Source organism: Rhincodon typus, chromosome 32, assembly GCF_021869965.1.
Source record: "Rhincodon typus isolate 14 chromosome 32, sRhiTyp1.1, whole genome shotgun sequence".
Classification (NCBI taxonomy): domain Eukaryota; kingdom Metazoa; phylum Chordata; class Chondrichthyes; order Orectolobiformes; family Rhincodontidae; genus Rhincodon; species Rhincodon typus.
Genome location: NC_063363.1, coordinates 4,090,770 through 4,106,945, shown reverse-complemented (window position 1 = coordinate 4,106,945; position 16,176 = coordinate 4,090,770). Strand labels below are relative to the sequence as shown.

The 16,176-nt window shown below is 37.8% G+C and overlaps 1 protein-coding gene across 3 annotated transcripts in view; it reads left to right on the top strand.

The window, feature by feature from the left end:
* Positions 1-16,176, top strand: part of sorl1 (sortilin-related receptor, L(DLR class) A repeats containing) — a 161,074-nt gene that overhangs the window by 64,399 nt on the left and 80,499 nt on the right. For 2 of the 3 annotated variants that reach the window (XM_048615468.1, XM_020526950.2), the window contains exons 8-11: positions 4,790-4,891; positions 5,532-5,701; positions 13,272-13,464; positions 14,562-14,679. In XM_048615468.1, coding sequence (XP_048471425.1) covers positions 4,790-4,891; positions 5,532-5,701; positions 13,272-13,464; positions 14,562-14,679 — 583 coding nt within the window. Of the gene's footprint in view, positions 1-1,121; positions 1,175-4,789; positions 4,892-5,531; positions 5,702-13,271; positions 13,465-14,561; positions 14,680-16,176 lie in introns of all 3 variants that reach the window. The other variant, XM_048615469.1, reaches the window with a different exon arrangement.

Here is a 16,176-nt window from a genome sequence, read left to right as displayed (position 1 = left end):
CTATTAAGAAATTTTATTTACTTGAATCTAGATTACTCAATAAATAAAATTTCTTAATAGTTGTGCAAACTCCACACAGTCGATCAAGGGTGGAATCAAACCCGGGGTCCCTGGTGCTACGAGGCAATAGTGCTACCAGCTGAGCCACTGTGCTCTCCCTGCCCTGCCCCGAACCTGAATCTTCTCGCTCAGAGGTAGGGGCACCACAACTGTGCCGTAAGATCCTCTTAAATGAAGGTAGGGGCACCACTGAGATTATAAACTCAGGATCTCCTATTTACTAGGCAAGCAGTTTAACCCACTCGGCTATGGTGCCCAGCAAGAGTTTTTTTTAATCAATCTGTTTGGACATGTTGTGACATGTCAGGATACAATAGGAATAGAATCAAAACCTTCTGGCCCAGATACAACAACACTATCACTACAGCACAAGACCCTAATGGAAACAACTAGATAGAGACATAATACTTTGTTGTTTTTGCTGTCTTTCTTTCTAGCTTGCAGTTGTTTCAACTGTACGCTTTTATACTTGACCACCTTTTCATTTCTACCCATATATACAATAATGGGTTGGCAGAGTTGAGGGTATTTGCGTGCTAGTGCATTTAAAAAAAAAAAAAAAAAAAATCACAATCCGTCCCTCAGCTGCATGCTTCCATGCTTGATTGAAAAGCACTTGCTGAACTTTCATTTGGCTGCTCTGGAGCTTATTTATGTGCAAGCTTGCTGATTTTTCATTTTAATGTTGTTCCATAGCTTATCTTGTCAGATACAGTTGTTGACGACAAATACAGCGCTGCACTAAAAACTCATCTAACTTATGGAGGTGGTTTATTGTAGGCTGTGACATTAATTGCTAGCATTTCCTTTTGAGACTTCTGTTAGAGAGAAACCTTTGCTGCTTTCACTTCATAACTTGCATTTCTGCTAACTTGACAAGGCAATAAATATTCCTCCATAATTAGTACCAACTGCAGTCGGTACAAAACTAGCTTTCAAGGAGTAGTGGCATAAAATGTTCTCGTGCTGATTTAAATCCACAATAATTCGATGTTGGGAATGCTGTAAATACTGGTTTGGCATTTCATACCATTTTATTAGGTTTCACATTGTTTTCTCAGTGTACATGGTAGTAGAGAGAAGATTATTGAGGACATGTAGCTGCTGAATGCAGGTTTGTATTTTCTTACAACAGTGTCTAAACAAAAGCACTTGCAGTAAATACATCGGCATAGTGACCTATCAGTAACAGCCTCCTAGCAACCCTTTAACTGCACTGTTTGGCACTAAAGCCACTGTCCAAGTCATGGAACAGTTTTGAGTAAACAGAAGCCTATATATTTTCAATCCTATTTTAAAAAGTCAGAAGGTGGATTCAAGGAGTGTAAGCTTCCTTTGTATGTCTCTTGAAATATTATTCCATTTCATGCCTAGCTTGTGTAGAACATTTAAATTTGCATTCTTATTACAGTGTATAATTATCTACTTACAACAATAATGCTGTAAGCCTGTCAGGTAGAATTTGGGACAAAAATAAACACTCATTAATTAAAAAGAGGTTGGTTTATTCCTTTTGTGCACAGGGTTTGATAAGCATCTATAAAATCTCTAGCTGATTTAATTTTTTTTTTCTATATAAACGAGCTCCTTAAAATGGCTCATGTAATGCACTTAAAGTAGCTAATGAAGGTTAAAATGCTAACTGCACTGAGCGATTTGATGTTCACAATTTATTGCTGAATTATGAGTCAAGTGATGTCTGAGAGTTTTTTTTTAAATGGATGCAGGAAGGATGAATATTTTTCTCATCTGTGCTGAAATTTTATGCAAACTATTAAAAATGAAATTTAATTCAGTAGTTCCAATGTAGCATTAGATTTGACATAATTATCATAGTTGAGTGTTTAGCTTCTGTGAAAGTTTTTTTTGTTTCTGTCACATAGCTTGTTTATCTGTTTCTGTAAACACTGGATATTATATATTAATGAAATGTCTGTTTACTACTGTAATGCTGTGGGCATAATCATCCTCTTGGAGTCAGTGGCTGTATTTACCCTGGGTATCAGTCTCATCGACTTTCTAACTTGCCCTCAAGCTAACATTGATTAGCAGTGTTTTTCATAGACCTAAAATAGTGTAAGATACTTTGTGGTCCCAAGCATGTTTCAAAAGTGCTTTCAACTCTGAAGTGAACTATAAACTTCTTGCTCAGGTATAATCGTTACTACTGAACCAAGGCTGCTGATTCTAATAAAGTATGGATGGAATAAAGCAAGGAAGCTTGAGACAAATAATTGTTTGGTAGCACTGAATTTGAGTATTGCTGAAAAGGGAGACATTGTCAGATTTTTTTACCTTGTATGCATTGGACACATTGCAAGAATGTCAAATTTCAAACGGTGCAACAATTTGTATTGCATGAAAAAAGGCTGCTGATTGTTTGGAAAATTGTCTCTGATCAAGATGTTACCGTTGAGAGTGCATTGGTCTTATTTCATGCTTTTTTTAAAAATAATACCTGGAAACGTTGCCTCTTCCTGTGAGGGATAGGTCCTTGTATAAGAATATGTAACTTCTAACAAATGCAAGTGAGCCACATTGCAAGCCTGACAAATCATCATCTTTAAATTTGTTGTGGTGTAATTCTAATGCCAATCTTGGATGTGATTCCACAATTGTATAGCATTTGCTGTACGATCGTGAGTATTACGAATGGTACACCTCCTGTTTTGCAATTACTGCATTCCAGAAACATCACTGGGTTTGAATGGGACCAACCACATGGGAATTTTAATGGCCTGCACATGTTCATTTGTGGATTTTGATTGATAAATAGTTGCCAATAGGAAATCCAGATGAAATTTATAATATGGCCTCTCTGCATTTTAGTAAAAAAAATTGATTAACAAATGTTGAGCCACCTGATTCATTGCCAAAACTAAGCTGGTCAAATCTACTCCGATTCAGATCAAAGTGGCTATTGATTGTAAGATTGGGCTGCAAACCATCTTATCCCCAAGCAGATCGATACTTCAAGCTGATTTATTTTCTGTTGTTGCTTTATTCCTACCAAAACTACCAATACCAGTCTGAGATTTTGTAAGCTTTTTAACGAATGACATTGACATTGGTCTTTACTGGGAAAAGAAGCAAGTGCTGGTTTGATGAATGTGTGGTATTTTGTCATTAGAGTGCCACCTGGTGGTTTAATTGTGATTAATTTCGATTGGGTTATTTTTAAAATGTTTCTGTGCTCAGTCTTCTACAGATTGTTAATTAACAATGTTGCAGACTTGCTGTTAATGTTTGAGTAAACTTGCCATTCTTAATCAACTGCAAGATGAAATTGTTTTGTGAAATATATTGCAAGTGCTTCACCTTTGCAGATAGGTACCCTGTAGTTACAGCATAGGTTTCCCTTCTTCCACCTAGTGATATGAGGTGGACAAAGCATGTTTGCATCTGTTTCTGTAACTAGACTTTGCCTGAAACAGGTTGTGAGCCTGTCATCAGAAGCTATAGCTTGGTGGGGTGGGGTGCCACTTGCATTAAGAAAGGCTGACCAGGAAACTGTCCTGTTCTTAGTACCTGATATAAGTTTGTGTGAGCATGGAGCTGGTCTCTGACTGGAACCTGGAATTTGTGGCTACACAATCTCCCAACGTCACTGGCATCAGTTGTATCTAATTGTAGCATTTTAATTTTAAATTTCATAACTTCAATCAGCCTTCAATTTTAATAATGTTACAAGAGCCACAAACCACAACTTGGACACCCAGCCTTTCTTCATTTCCTCACTATATCCATGACGAGTCTTTTCAGCCTTTGCACCATGGAATACTTTGTTATTTAAAGTCCCCTGGCCTCCTCCATATGACCTAGCTTCTCTTTTTTTTTTTTCCCCAGCCCCACTTGGCCACCACCGCCAACTGCATTTCTTTTCTCTCCAATTCTGAAGAAAGGTTATTGAACTGCAACATTAATTCTGTTTGTCTCCACAGGGGTTGCTTAACCTCCAAGTCTTTCTAGACATTTTTTATTATTATTATTATTATTATTTCAAAACAATGATACCCTTTTTTAAGTTTTTTTTTCTTTCTACCATTGAAATCCAAGTTGGATCTTGTCTCACTGAGTTCCAGATTTACTGAATATTCTAGTTTTTTTTTCCAAATGTGTCCTCCATTATAGATTGTCCTGATATATAAAGAAGAGTACAGTAAAAACTGTTATGCCATACACAGCTTCCCAGTGGAAAATATGACACAAAACGAAGGGAACCTGAAAAGCAGCCTGCCTCTAAAGATCTGAGCCTCTATACCCTTCCGAAACAAAGGACACCTGCAAGAGATTGTAGGCTACAGGAGACAATGGCAATTTGGCTCAGAAGTCCAAGCAACTTCATCCTTATTTGTGCTTATTTCTTAATGTTTAATCCTGTTTGAAGTTTGCAAACCTGCAAAATTGCAACAATATTGAACCAGGGCATCAAAAATGCATTGACATCTGAGGTATAAGTAGTTCATGGAGCATGAATTCCATGTACCCTCTTAGATTCCGTTAGTATGCAGGTAAATAGCTTCTGAAGCCAAATAGTTTTGATACTCTACTTCAAATGACAGTACATGTTTCGATCAAGAAATTTTGCTTTGCAGTAGACTGTTTTGAAATAAAAACTAAATTGTACAGTGAGGAGATAACTGCTATAGTTAATCTTTTTAAAGGTGGAGTGGGGAAATTACTGTTCCCTTACAGGTTGTAGTTGAAATTCCACTATTTCTGTTTGTAGCATCTCCTAGGGAGCAGTGACCCAGTGACAGTACAGTTATGGGTCTCATACAATCGGAAACCCATGAAACGAGCACACTTCCTCACAAGATATCATATAGAGGTGAGTGTTGAGAATTATGAACATCTAATGTAATAATCAAAGAGTTAATATACATCCTTTGATGAAATGTGTTTTAGACTAGAGAAACATAATTTCCTGGAAACATAAGGCCATCCTAAAAATACAAGATTATGCACACGCTGGTTAACTCTGATACACATGGGTACACTAATGTCCTGAGTTACTAGTATTTTTTTTTTCTTATTGTTGAGTACATCGCTACCAGTTGTGAATAGATCAGTAAAAGTTTCATAACTGAAGCACCAGCTTAAATATGTTAGCAGAATGTTCTAAAATGAGGGAAGAAGGTGTGAAACTGAACAAGATTGTTTTTGTTAAGAAGTTGAATTACATTCTCCAGTTTTATTTCATTTATTTTCTCACCTCTTTCTTCCTTCTATTTGTGTTTATCAATATGTGAGGGCTTAATCTCTGTCCTTATCCCTTGGGGAAATGTTTATCAGCATCATATTAATTAGCTCCACTATTATAACCTGCTGTTGTATGTTTCTAGCAATAAATAAATGAATGAAACCTTTTGTAGGTTAATGCAGTATAAATTATAAAATATAAATATTACTTTGTTTTTACAAACCAACGTCAAACACTTGATCTAATTTTTATTTTGCACGTTCTTCAGGAGTATTATGTGGCTGATGCATCGGAAGATCAGGTGTTTGTTTGTGTCAATGTCAACAGTAATGTGACCAATCTCTATATCTCTGAAGCAGAGGGCCTGAAATTTTCCCTTTCTCTGGCAAATGTACTGTATTACAGTCCAGAAGGTGCCGGAAGTACAACTCTCGTGAGGTATGTACATAAACCTTTGTGCTTGCAAGAATAAAACCAAAACATGTATTACGTATGCACATTTTCACTGAAAAATATTATTGATTTGATGCTGTCGGTGTGCAACCAATCTGAGAACCTAGCACAAATTAGGAAGGAAGTTACACTTTGTTGGATGTTACTGAGCAATGCACCTTCCTCTAAAATGTAAGAGTTTTATTTCATAGATTTTGTATTGGTTGTCCAGTTCGCACTGTGGGCTTGATGTTGCTTGCAAAGACCTGCATTCAGATTGCCCAGATTCCATGTGATTTACCCTATCGTTGTCCAGATTTGAATATGAAACCCAGAATGGTATTCTTCCTCGTGTCACCCTATCTCCGTCATCTAAGAACCTTTGGTTAAAATTGCATTACCACAGTTGCTGTACTGTGATTGCTCAATGTGCTATCAGCAATTTTGGAATACTGAGCAGTTATCTTGTTTATATTACTAGTAACCTTTTGTTTTGTAGTTTGTGTATAACAGGGGAAAATGTGACGTATATTTGAATTTAGTTGCCCAAATATTAACAGACAAATGCTTATAATGTCTTTTTATGCTGTTTTGACTGAGGGACTGACCTATAATTCAGATGTGTTATGCTGGTTAAAATAGCAATGTTTTATCATATTTCAATCTTGTTTTAATATAGTTTGACAGCCTACTTTCAAGGTGATGAAAATATAGCTAATTAATTGAATTCAGATTGATAGTATCACAATATAGGAGAGTTGTCTCTTGCACAACCCACTTCAAACAATGGTTTAACAAATTACATTGAATACTGTTTTTATCATTTGATTCATTTTGTTGGCAGCATCTACTTTATCTAATACTATACAATTAAAATTCCATTTCTGAGAGGTGTTTCTCCCAAACTAAAATCAGTTGCAGCACAATAATTCCACTGTGGACTCCACAGAAGATGTTACTGTAGATCTTGTGGTAGCATGCTCACTCCTGAATTGGTTTTTGCTTGGAAACATCTAATTCACTCAAAGTTTCAGCATGCAATTTAGGCTGAAACATCAGGGGTCCACTGTTGGAGATGCATTGTTGTGTGAGAAACAACACCTCTTCCTTCTCCCCCAACCCACCCCCATGTTTCCCAGCATCACAACAGTGACTGCACTTCAAATGCACTTTATTGGCTGTGAAGCCAGTTTTAAGATGTTGTGAAAGTTTGGTTGCTGATGTTGACTTGTGACTTGAGTTTGACCACATACACATGCTAAAATGATCTAGCTTAGTCCAGGTGAATTTTGACTTTGATTATATGAATCGGTGAAACCACTTGCAATATAATATCGAAGGAATTTTAAGAAGTTAAAGTACAAGGTTTTTTGGTTAAAATGGTAGATAATACAATTTTACATCAGTCTAGTAAACACTTAATATGCCAACACACAGATTTTGTTTTATAATTTTGGCTCCATTCATGGAATTTGCAATGTAAACTTGCACGTTTTTGAATGAGCCTCTGATAATTTTAAAGTTTAAGCCTTGCTTTAAAGAAGGAAATTACAAAATTAGATGTGTGAAGAGACTATGAACCAATTGAGTTTCAGTAAGCTAATTGGTCTGACCAAATCATATGACGGAGGTATACTGTGGATATTGGATATTTTCTCAGGAAAAGGGTTAAGGAGCTAGTAAACATTCTTATGAAACCTTGCAGTTAGTTCACCTTTAGAATAGCAATAACTTGTGCTTATTCAGTGTGATGAAATGTTCCAAGGTGCTTCACAGGAGCATTATAAAACCAAGTATGGAACTGAGCCAATTAAGGAGATAGTCCGATGACCAAAAGTTAGGTCAGAGGTAGATTCCAAACAGTATGTTACAGGGTGAAAGTGAGACAAAGATGTTTAGAGATGGAATTCCAGGGCCTCAGCCCTTGCAGTTGGAAACATAGCCATCAATGGTGATTAAACGTGGATATCGTTAAGGGGAATTCTTCACAGTTCAGGACTCCAGCGTGGTGCAAGTGCAGCTTAATGGGAAAATTTATGCAAATAAAATGCAACTTGAGTCAATGTTCTCTGCAGTGCAGGAGTTTGTTAGAAACATAAAATGTAATAAATGCTAAACAAAAAAAATACAAAGAACTGCAGATGCTGGAAATCAAAAACAAAAACAAAAATTACTGGAAAATTTCTGGCAGCATCTGTGGAGAGAAAGCATAGTTAATGTTCCGGGTCCAGTGACCCTTAATCAGAAGAATGTTCTGAAGAAGGGTCATCGGATCCAAAACGTTAACTCTGTTTTCTCTCCATAGATGCTGCCAGACCTGTTGAGATTTTCCACTGATTTCTGTTTCTTGTAAAATAAAGTAAAATTTAAATTCTGGGTAATAAAAGGTTTGACAATGACATTTGATTTTCAACTCCATTTGCTGAGATTTAGTTTAATGGTTGGAAGTTTATCTGTTGGGTAGGTTGATGTGTAATAGACAGATTTTGATAAAGTAAATTTATAGATGGTCATAAGATGCTCTTTTTTCGTTCTTTTTGTTCTGTATACCTATCCTGCAGGGATTGGTTTCTATAAAGTATGGATCTGGAAGCACTAGCTACCCTTGATCTTGACAAGGTGGTTATTTCTCACTTTGTGGCACGTGAATACTGACATACTGTTGTATGGTGAGCAAGCCCCCAATCTTAGCCCATCTCTATGCAAGCACAGTCATAATAACGCTGGATAATCAGGATCTTTTGGCTCAAATAATTTTCCTTTCCTCCAACCAGGAAGCAGTCAGGACAATGTAGTACCCTGTACCTCTGTTTATTTTAGCCTGGACCTAGACAATTATATCATAGAATCCTTACAGTATGGAAGCAGGCCATTCAGCCCATCAAGTCAACACCGACCCTCCAAAGAACATCCCAACCATACCCATCCCCCTCCCCTATCCCTGTAATTCTACATTTCTCATGGCTAATCCAGCTAGCCTGCGCATCTCTGGACACTGTGGATAATATAGCGTGACCAATCCGCCTAACCTGCATACCTTTGGACTGTGGGAGGAAACCAGAGCACTCGAGGAAACCCACGCAGACATGGGGAGAATGTGCAAACTCCACACAGACAGCTGCCTGGGGCTGAGGTTGCACCCGTGTCCCTGGTGCTGTGAGGCAGCAGTGCTAACCACTGCACCACCTATATAGGCAGTACAGCACAAACAGTCCATTTGATCCACCTGTTCCATGTCTGTATTTATGCTTGACTCCTGCCTCCTCCCACCTGTTTTCATCCTGCCCCGTTATTATATCATTTGATTCCTCCTTAGTGTAATTGTCTAGCTTCCTCCTTTAAATGCCTCATTGCTATTTATCTCGTTTTGGATAGCAAGTTCAAAATATTAAACTACTCTTCTTAACAAGGTTCTCCTAAATTCCACACTGAATTTATCAAGAACTATTTTTTAGTTATGGTCCCTAGGTTTGTTTTTCATCTCCAACCCTCTCCGCTTTTAGAACTACCTTTTGTCTGCCTACCTTATAGAATCCATTTATAATCACTAAAAGACCCCTATTTGGTCAACCCCAGGCTTCACTGTTCTAGAAGAAAGTACCCCAGCTTTGTACAGCCTTTCCTGTTGATTATAATCTGAATGCTGATATCATCCATCGCACCCTCTCAAGTATCCCTTTCCTTTCTAAAAAATAGCGAGACCAGAAATGTATAAAATACTCGGTGGAGCCTAGCCAAGGTCCCTATTGAAATTGAACATCTCTGCTTTACAATTCTCATTCTGTATAAGTAGACTCCAATGCTTTGTGAATTCTTTAAAATCACCTTGTCAGCCTGTCTGTCTCCTTTTTAACACGTGTGCGTTTGTATTCCTAGCTCCCTTTGTATCTCATTTAGATTTATTTTAGGAGCATCTGACCTCCTTCATTCTTCCACTAAAGTTTCCTTTGTCTACCAAAGTTTATAGCTGTATGTAGATCATATTAAAATGCAGTCTTGATCTTGTTCTGTATCCAAGCATAACATTTTTTGACAAGCTGGCTTTTGGGGTCACTTGAATTCTGATGTAGTTGGCTGCAACTGAGTATACTACAGGTCCCCTAAGAGCTTTAGTAAAGCTGTTTTAGCAGTGAGGCACAAACTGAGCAAATAGTAAAGGTGTATATTTTATTGATGAGTTCAGAATTCCCAAAGTCAACAAACATCATCAAATGACCCACTGTTATTTTATTTCACTTTCAGATGGTTGGTTGTGCACCGCACTCCTACTCCCAGTCGAACGTTTTCAAAATCTCAGGAAGTGAAATCTGCTTTATTTGTGTAATGCAGCTACAGTTTGTGATGCAGTGGGGAAATAGTCATTGTGGTAGAGCTGTGAATTACTGCAAGATGTAATCATGCCACTTACTTAAACAAAGTCTCCTTTGTCTGCCCAAATTGAAAACTGCCCATTTGCCCTGAATAAGCCATGTTAAATATGCTCTTAATCTTGTTCTATTGTTTATGCTCTGAAAAGAAAGAGAGGTTTTAATGCAGTACTTAACATCAGCTGCATAACCAGGCTATTTATTTTCCTTCCTTTCAACAGATTGGAATTGGTAAGAGATTTCATTTCCCCCCGGCACACAAATTAAGTACTGAATGGTATCAGTGTGACCTTTCAAGATGGTCTGTGCTAGTTTTCGTGAAAATATTTGTTGGATAAAATTGCAGTGAATCATTGGCATTTTATTAAGAAAAAAATGAAACTTATGCAGCCTTTTTATCTGTCAACAGAAATCTACCTGATTTCTCTGGTAAATATTAAGATTGTATTGACAACAAGAGATCAGATGAGCTGAAGATTTGTCATCATCAAAACCCCTTCATGAGATCAGCCCATCTTGATTTATCCAACCAGAAAGATGCCACACATTACAATTTTTTCAGTGTCTTTTATATAGAAAAATATCCCCAAGGAACTTGCGATATGATTGGACCAAATAGGCACTGCACCAAAGGAGGAAGTGGGATGGCGAAAACCTTTGTGTTTCAAAAGGCGTGAGAGAAGAAAGGGTTAGGGAAAGATTTTCAGTGCAAAGCAAAGGGAGAAGGGGCGTGCAAAAGGCTGGAATCTGAGAAATAGTGTTCGGAAAGGAATATAGGGCTGAAAAGTGGTTTAAGCGTTTTTCTTTCTTTCTTTCTTTCTTTCTTTCTTTCTTGGATTTGAATGTCACTGGCGAGGCAAGCATTTGGTGCTCATTCCTATTTGCCTTTGAACTGAGTGCCTTGCAAAGCCATTTCGGATATGAGTTCAAAGTTGACCACTTTGTGCTAGATCTGAAGTCTAAGGATAACCGATTTGTTCACTAAAAAACATTGGTGTACCACTTGGGCTTTTACAGCAAATGATGCTGGTTGACCTCGTCATAATGACTAGCTTTTATGTTCCAGATTAATTAAATTTAAAATCCACCAGCTGCTATGGTGGGATTTGTGACCATGTTTCCAGAATGTTAGAAACGTAGGAACAAAAGTAGGCCATTCAGGGTGTCAAGTCTCCTTATTCATTTTATACAGTCATGGCTGATTGAACATGTCAATGCTTTTTAACCCACTTTATTCTGTGATGAAACAATGGCTTTAAGAGATATGTTTGTCCTTTGTTTTTAATGAAGAAAGGTTGTGACAGAGGTACTGGTCAGTCTGCTCCAAAGCCAATAAAATAAATAACGTGTGAGGCCTTGGTTTTTTTTTAAAAAATTGTTGGAACAATAGAAGCAGCTTGAATGGGTGGGGTCAAGCTCCCACCAAACCAGGATTTTTAGTTTGTTTTTCAGTGGCAGTTGCTGGGGTCTTGAAGCTGGTTTGGATGCTGCAGTATATCTTTCCTTGCTACTCTGAGTTTTCTCTTGATGTGTTTCCTCCTGGACTGGAGAACTGCCTCTGAGACAATCTATTTTATTGAATTTGTCTTTGCCAAGGGTGTGTTTATGGGATGTTACTATCTTGGAACAGTTACTGTCTAATAGTTAAATAATCTATTGTTTTGGTAAGTTTTCCAATAGAATTAAGTTATTCCAATTTCTTCTTTCTTTTGTTGTATTTTAACTATAGTGGATGAATAATGTGTTTTGCTTTAAGACTGGTAGTTCAACCAATGGAATTACATCTGGAATGCAACACCTGATAGTTGCCTTTAAAATAAGAAAAAGTTAAGGTCTTAATATTCCTAATATATTTTGAGGGGCTTTGTTTGGTCCATAACAATTCCCATAACCCGTTATGCCATTGTTAATCAAAAATGTATCTGCTTCTACTGAACTTTCAGAGCTCCTTTGGGTAGAGAATTCTAAAGATTCACATCCCTCTGAGTAAAAGAATTTCTCCTCATCTTGGGCTCAAATGACAATACCTTATTTTTAGAGTTGTGCCCCCTGATTCTAGATTCCCCAAGCAGGGGAAGTATCTTGTCTGCATCTACCCTGTCCATTCCTTTTAAAATATTTTTTGTAGGTTTCAATGTTTTATCTCTCATTCTTTGAAATTCAGAAGAATACAGGCCCAGTTGCCCAAACTCTCTGCAAAGGACAATCCCAACAACCTGGGAACAAGGCTGTTGACCTTTGTTGCACTCACTCTGTGACAATAATAACTTTTCTGAGATAAGGAAACTAACTGTCTGTGCCTTTTGGATTGCAAGTTCAGTGATGTTAACAGTGCACCCTTCATTAATGAAGAATGTTAATGTGTGAATAAGAATTTTAAGTTAGAAGTTTTGAAGTCCTGGAAGAGACCTGGAAGCCAATGCAAGGGTATGGATAATAAATAGACAACTGGAGTCTAGGTGGAGATAAAGGATGCTGCTTGGCCTGCTGTGTTCATCCAGCTGTACACCTTGTTATCTTGGAGTCTAGGTGGGATTGGTTGTGTAGCAAGGTTTTAGAAGACCTGAAGTTTAGGGAGTGAAGCCTTTGGAACATTGCGCTAGCTGAGTCTAGAAGTGGGAAAGTAAGATTTTAATCAGGTGAGAAGAGTAGGCCAGAGACTGGTAATGCAATGATAGAAGTGTAGTGATGGAGAGGATATGATTGGTAGAAGGGTCTTTGGTTAAACAGTTCCCCTTCTTGCAGCAGCTAATGGTTTTTAATGATTTCAGGGTTTTCACATTCACCACTCTGTCTGGAAAGGTATTCCATGATCATCTTTACATGAAAGCTGAACGTCTGATATCAGGCATAATATTTCCCACACACCTCCCCCACCTTTTAATTAATATTAATCTGTGTTCCCTTTGCCTTGGTCACATCAAAGTAAAATGAGACTGCAGACTGACTGACTGACTGACTGATTTATTTTTCCTTCCCGTTCCCATGATGTAACTCGTATGATCTCTGTTCAAAATTAAAAGTAGCTGAAATGAGTGTTGTCGCAGTTACTTCTCTTCTCCATATGTTATTCCTTTTTCCATCTTGTTATAAAACTCAGAAATTCTGGTAATAGACAATAATTTATTGGCATGCATAGGGCTAAGTTAATTCGTCAAAAAGCTCCACTGCCTGCTAAGGAATCTTTTTTTTTCCCCTTAAATTCTCAGATACTTTGCAAATGAGCCATTTGCAGATATTCATCGTGTAGAAGGACTACGGGGCGTCTACATTGCCACCCAGATGAACGGGTCTTACACTGAGGAGAACATGAGATCAGTGATAACTTTTGATAAAGGTGGAACCTGGGAACTGTTGCAGGCACCAGCCTTTGGTAGTGATGGTGTTAAAATCAACTGTGAGGTAAGGAAGTCTCGGGTACCATTTTCACAGTTTTTTTTTTTAAAGAACTTTAATCTATTGTGGGATGTGGCTGTTGCTGACAAGACCAGCATTGTTGCTTGTCACTCATTGCCTTTGACCTGGGTGCATTGCTAGGAGGCATTTAAGAGTTAATCCTATTCTGTGGCTTCAGATGCACACCCTCGGCTCAGACTGAATAAGAATGGCAGATTTCCTTCCCAAAAGAACATTAGGTAACCGGAGGGGTTTTTGTGACAATCATTGATAGCTGCCTTGGTCACCATCACTGGGACTAGCTTTCAATTCTAGATTTTTATGAATTGAATTTTAAATTCCAACAACTACCGTGATAGGATTGGAGCCCATGCAACCAGAGTATGAGTCAGTGCCGCTATGCTACTATCTCACCATGATGTTATAATGTTGTTGCCTTTTCTCTTTTGAGGTGCAAAGTTCTTCGGTCATGGTTCCATCTGTGCTAGTTTCTCACTCTTGTCACTCATATTGCCTTGTTGGCGAACGTTGGCCTGTTGGTAGAGATTGATGACAGCAGAGGAATTTTAAATAAGGTTTTATCTCCATAGAAATATTTTGGAGCATGTCAGTGGATAGCTGCCATGAACTGATTTTTCTTTTTCATACTTTTTTTTCCTGTTCAAACTCGGAGGTGCTCTGACCCTAATGGTGTTGTATCAGGTTAATAAACTGGAGTAAATGGAACCAATAAGAACTCACGTTACATTGCACCTTTTAAAATAATGAATGTCCCATGTAATAAACAATCAGGGCACTGAGAACCCAAGGTTTTAATTTCTGAATGTATAAGTTCATCTTTTTATTTAAACTAGAAATTGGGATTACTAGAAGTGGATGGGACCTACAACAGCTTGCATTATAAAAGTCCCTTTAAAGTAATGAATGTCCCAATGTGCTAAATGATCCCCACCCCAAAAAAAATCTAGGTGGCTTAATTACTTAGTGCAATTAACAGTCAGTGCTTTGAGGACCCAAGGTTTAATTTCTGACCATAATGATTCAGGTTTTTTTAAAACTATAAGTTAGAATTATTAGAAAATTTATATTTTTCCTCTTTACAGTTAAACCAAGGATGTTCACTCCATCTGGCACAGCGTTACAGTCAATTGCTGAACTTCCAGCTTCGCAGAATGCCCATTCTTTCCAAAGAGTCAGCACCAGGCCTGATTATTGCTACAGGTAAAGCTTTTTATTTGCTAAAAGAAATCTTATATTTTTTTTTTATTAATTCATGGGAAGGTGGTGCTGAGCTGCCCTCTTGAACTCGGGGGATGTGATGGCCTAGTGGTATTATCGCTAAATTGGTATTCCGGCGACCCGGGTAATATTCTGGGGATCTGGGTTCAAATCCTGCCATGGCAGATGGTGAAATTTGAATTCCATTTAAAAAAAAAAAAATCTGGAATGAAGAGTCTAATGATGACCATGAAACTATTGTTAATTGTCAGAAAAACACAACTGGTTCGTTAATGCCCTTTAGGGAAGGAAACTGCCACTCTTACCTGATCTGGCCTGCATGTGACTCCAGACAAACAGCAATGCGGTTGACTCTTAACTGCCCTCTGGGCAATTAGGAATGGGCAATAAATGCTGGTACAGCTAGTGAGGCCCTCATCCTGTGAATGAATTTCAAAAAAACTGTTGCAGTCCCTTTCACAAAACTATGTTGACTCTGCCAATTACCATAAACTGATCAGAGTGCCCTGCTGTAACATATTTAATAACATTTTCTCTTTGACAAATATTAAGTTAACTGACCTGTAGTTTCCTATTTTCTGAGTCCCTGCCATGTTGAATTAAAAAATTTACATTCACTATCTTCCAATTTAATGGTACTATCCCAAATAAACTGAAGTTTGAAAATTCAAACCAATGCATCGTGTAATTCATTAGCTATTTCTTGTAAGACACTATATATGATAAAGTCTTTCAAAACCTTGGCACTTGTCAGCCACAGCTCTAACAATTTACTCCTACCACTTTTCTGATTGTGATTTTCCTGAATTCCTCCCCGCCTTCCATTTCCTGACTTGTCGCTGTTTTCAAGATGTCACTATAGTGAAGACTAACGTAAAATACCTATTCAATTTATCTCCCATTTCTTTATTTTCCAGTTTTAATTCTCTTCACTTTTTATTCAACCAGCACTCACTTTGTTAACTTGGTTGATTTTATGATGTAAAGGTGCTAGTGTTAGACTGGGGTGGGCAAAGTCAGAAGTCATATGACATCAGATTATAGTCCACAGGCTTATTTGAAATCCCCAGTTTTCGGAGCATAGCCCCTTCGTCAGGTGAAGTGAGATATTAGCACACAGACACAGAATTTATAGACATAGTGATCAAGGACAGAGCGATCAAGAGATCATACAAATGGTGTGAGTGGAGTGTCGAATAATAAGTCTCTGCAGGTAACCAAAAATATCAGATGGTGTGAGTAAAGTGTCAACAGCTGAATAACAAGAGAAGGGATGACCAAAATCCGTTTTAAATGTGGCAGAGAGATAATTACAAAAGATTAAAAATAAGGTGTCGCCAGCAACACACCAGATGGCTGGAATAACGTGATAGGTATAAGAGTTGCATGCCGAAGGTCTAACTAAAGTAATAAGTCATCCAAAACTACAAACTGATTAAGGCACAGAGATCATAACAATTTATCAAGGTGATGGTGTCA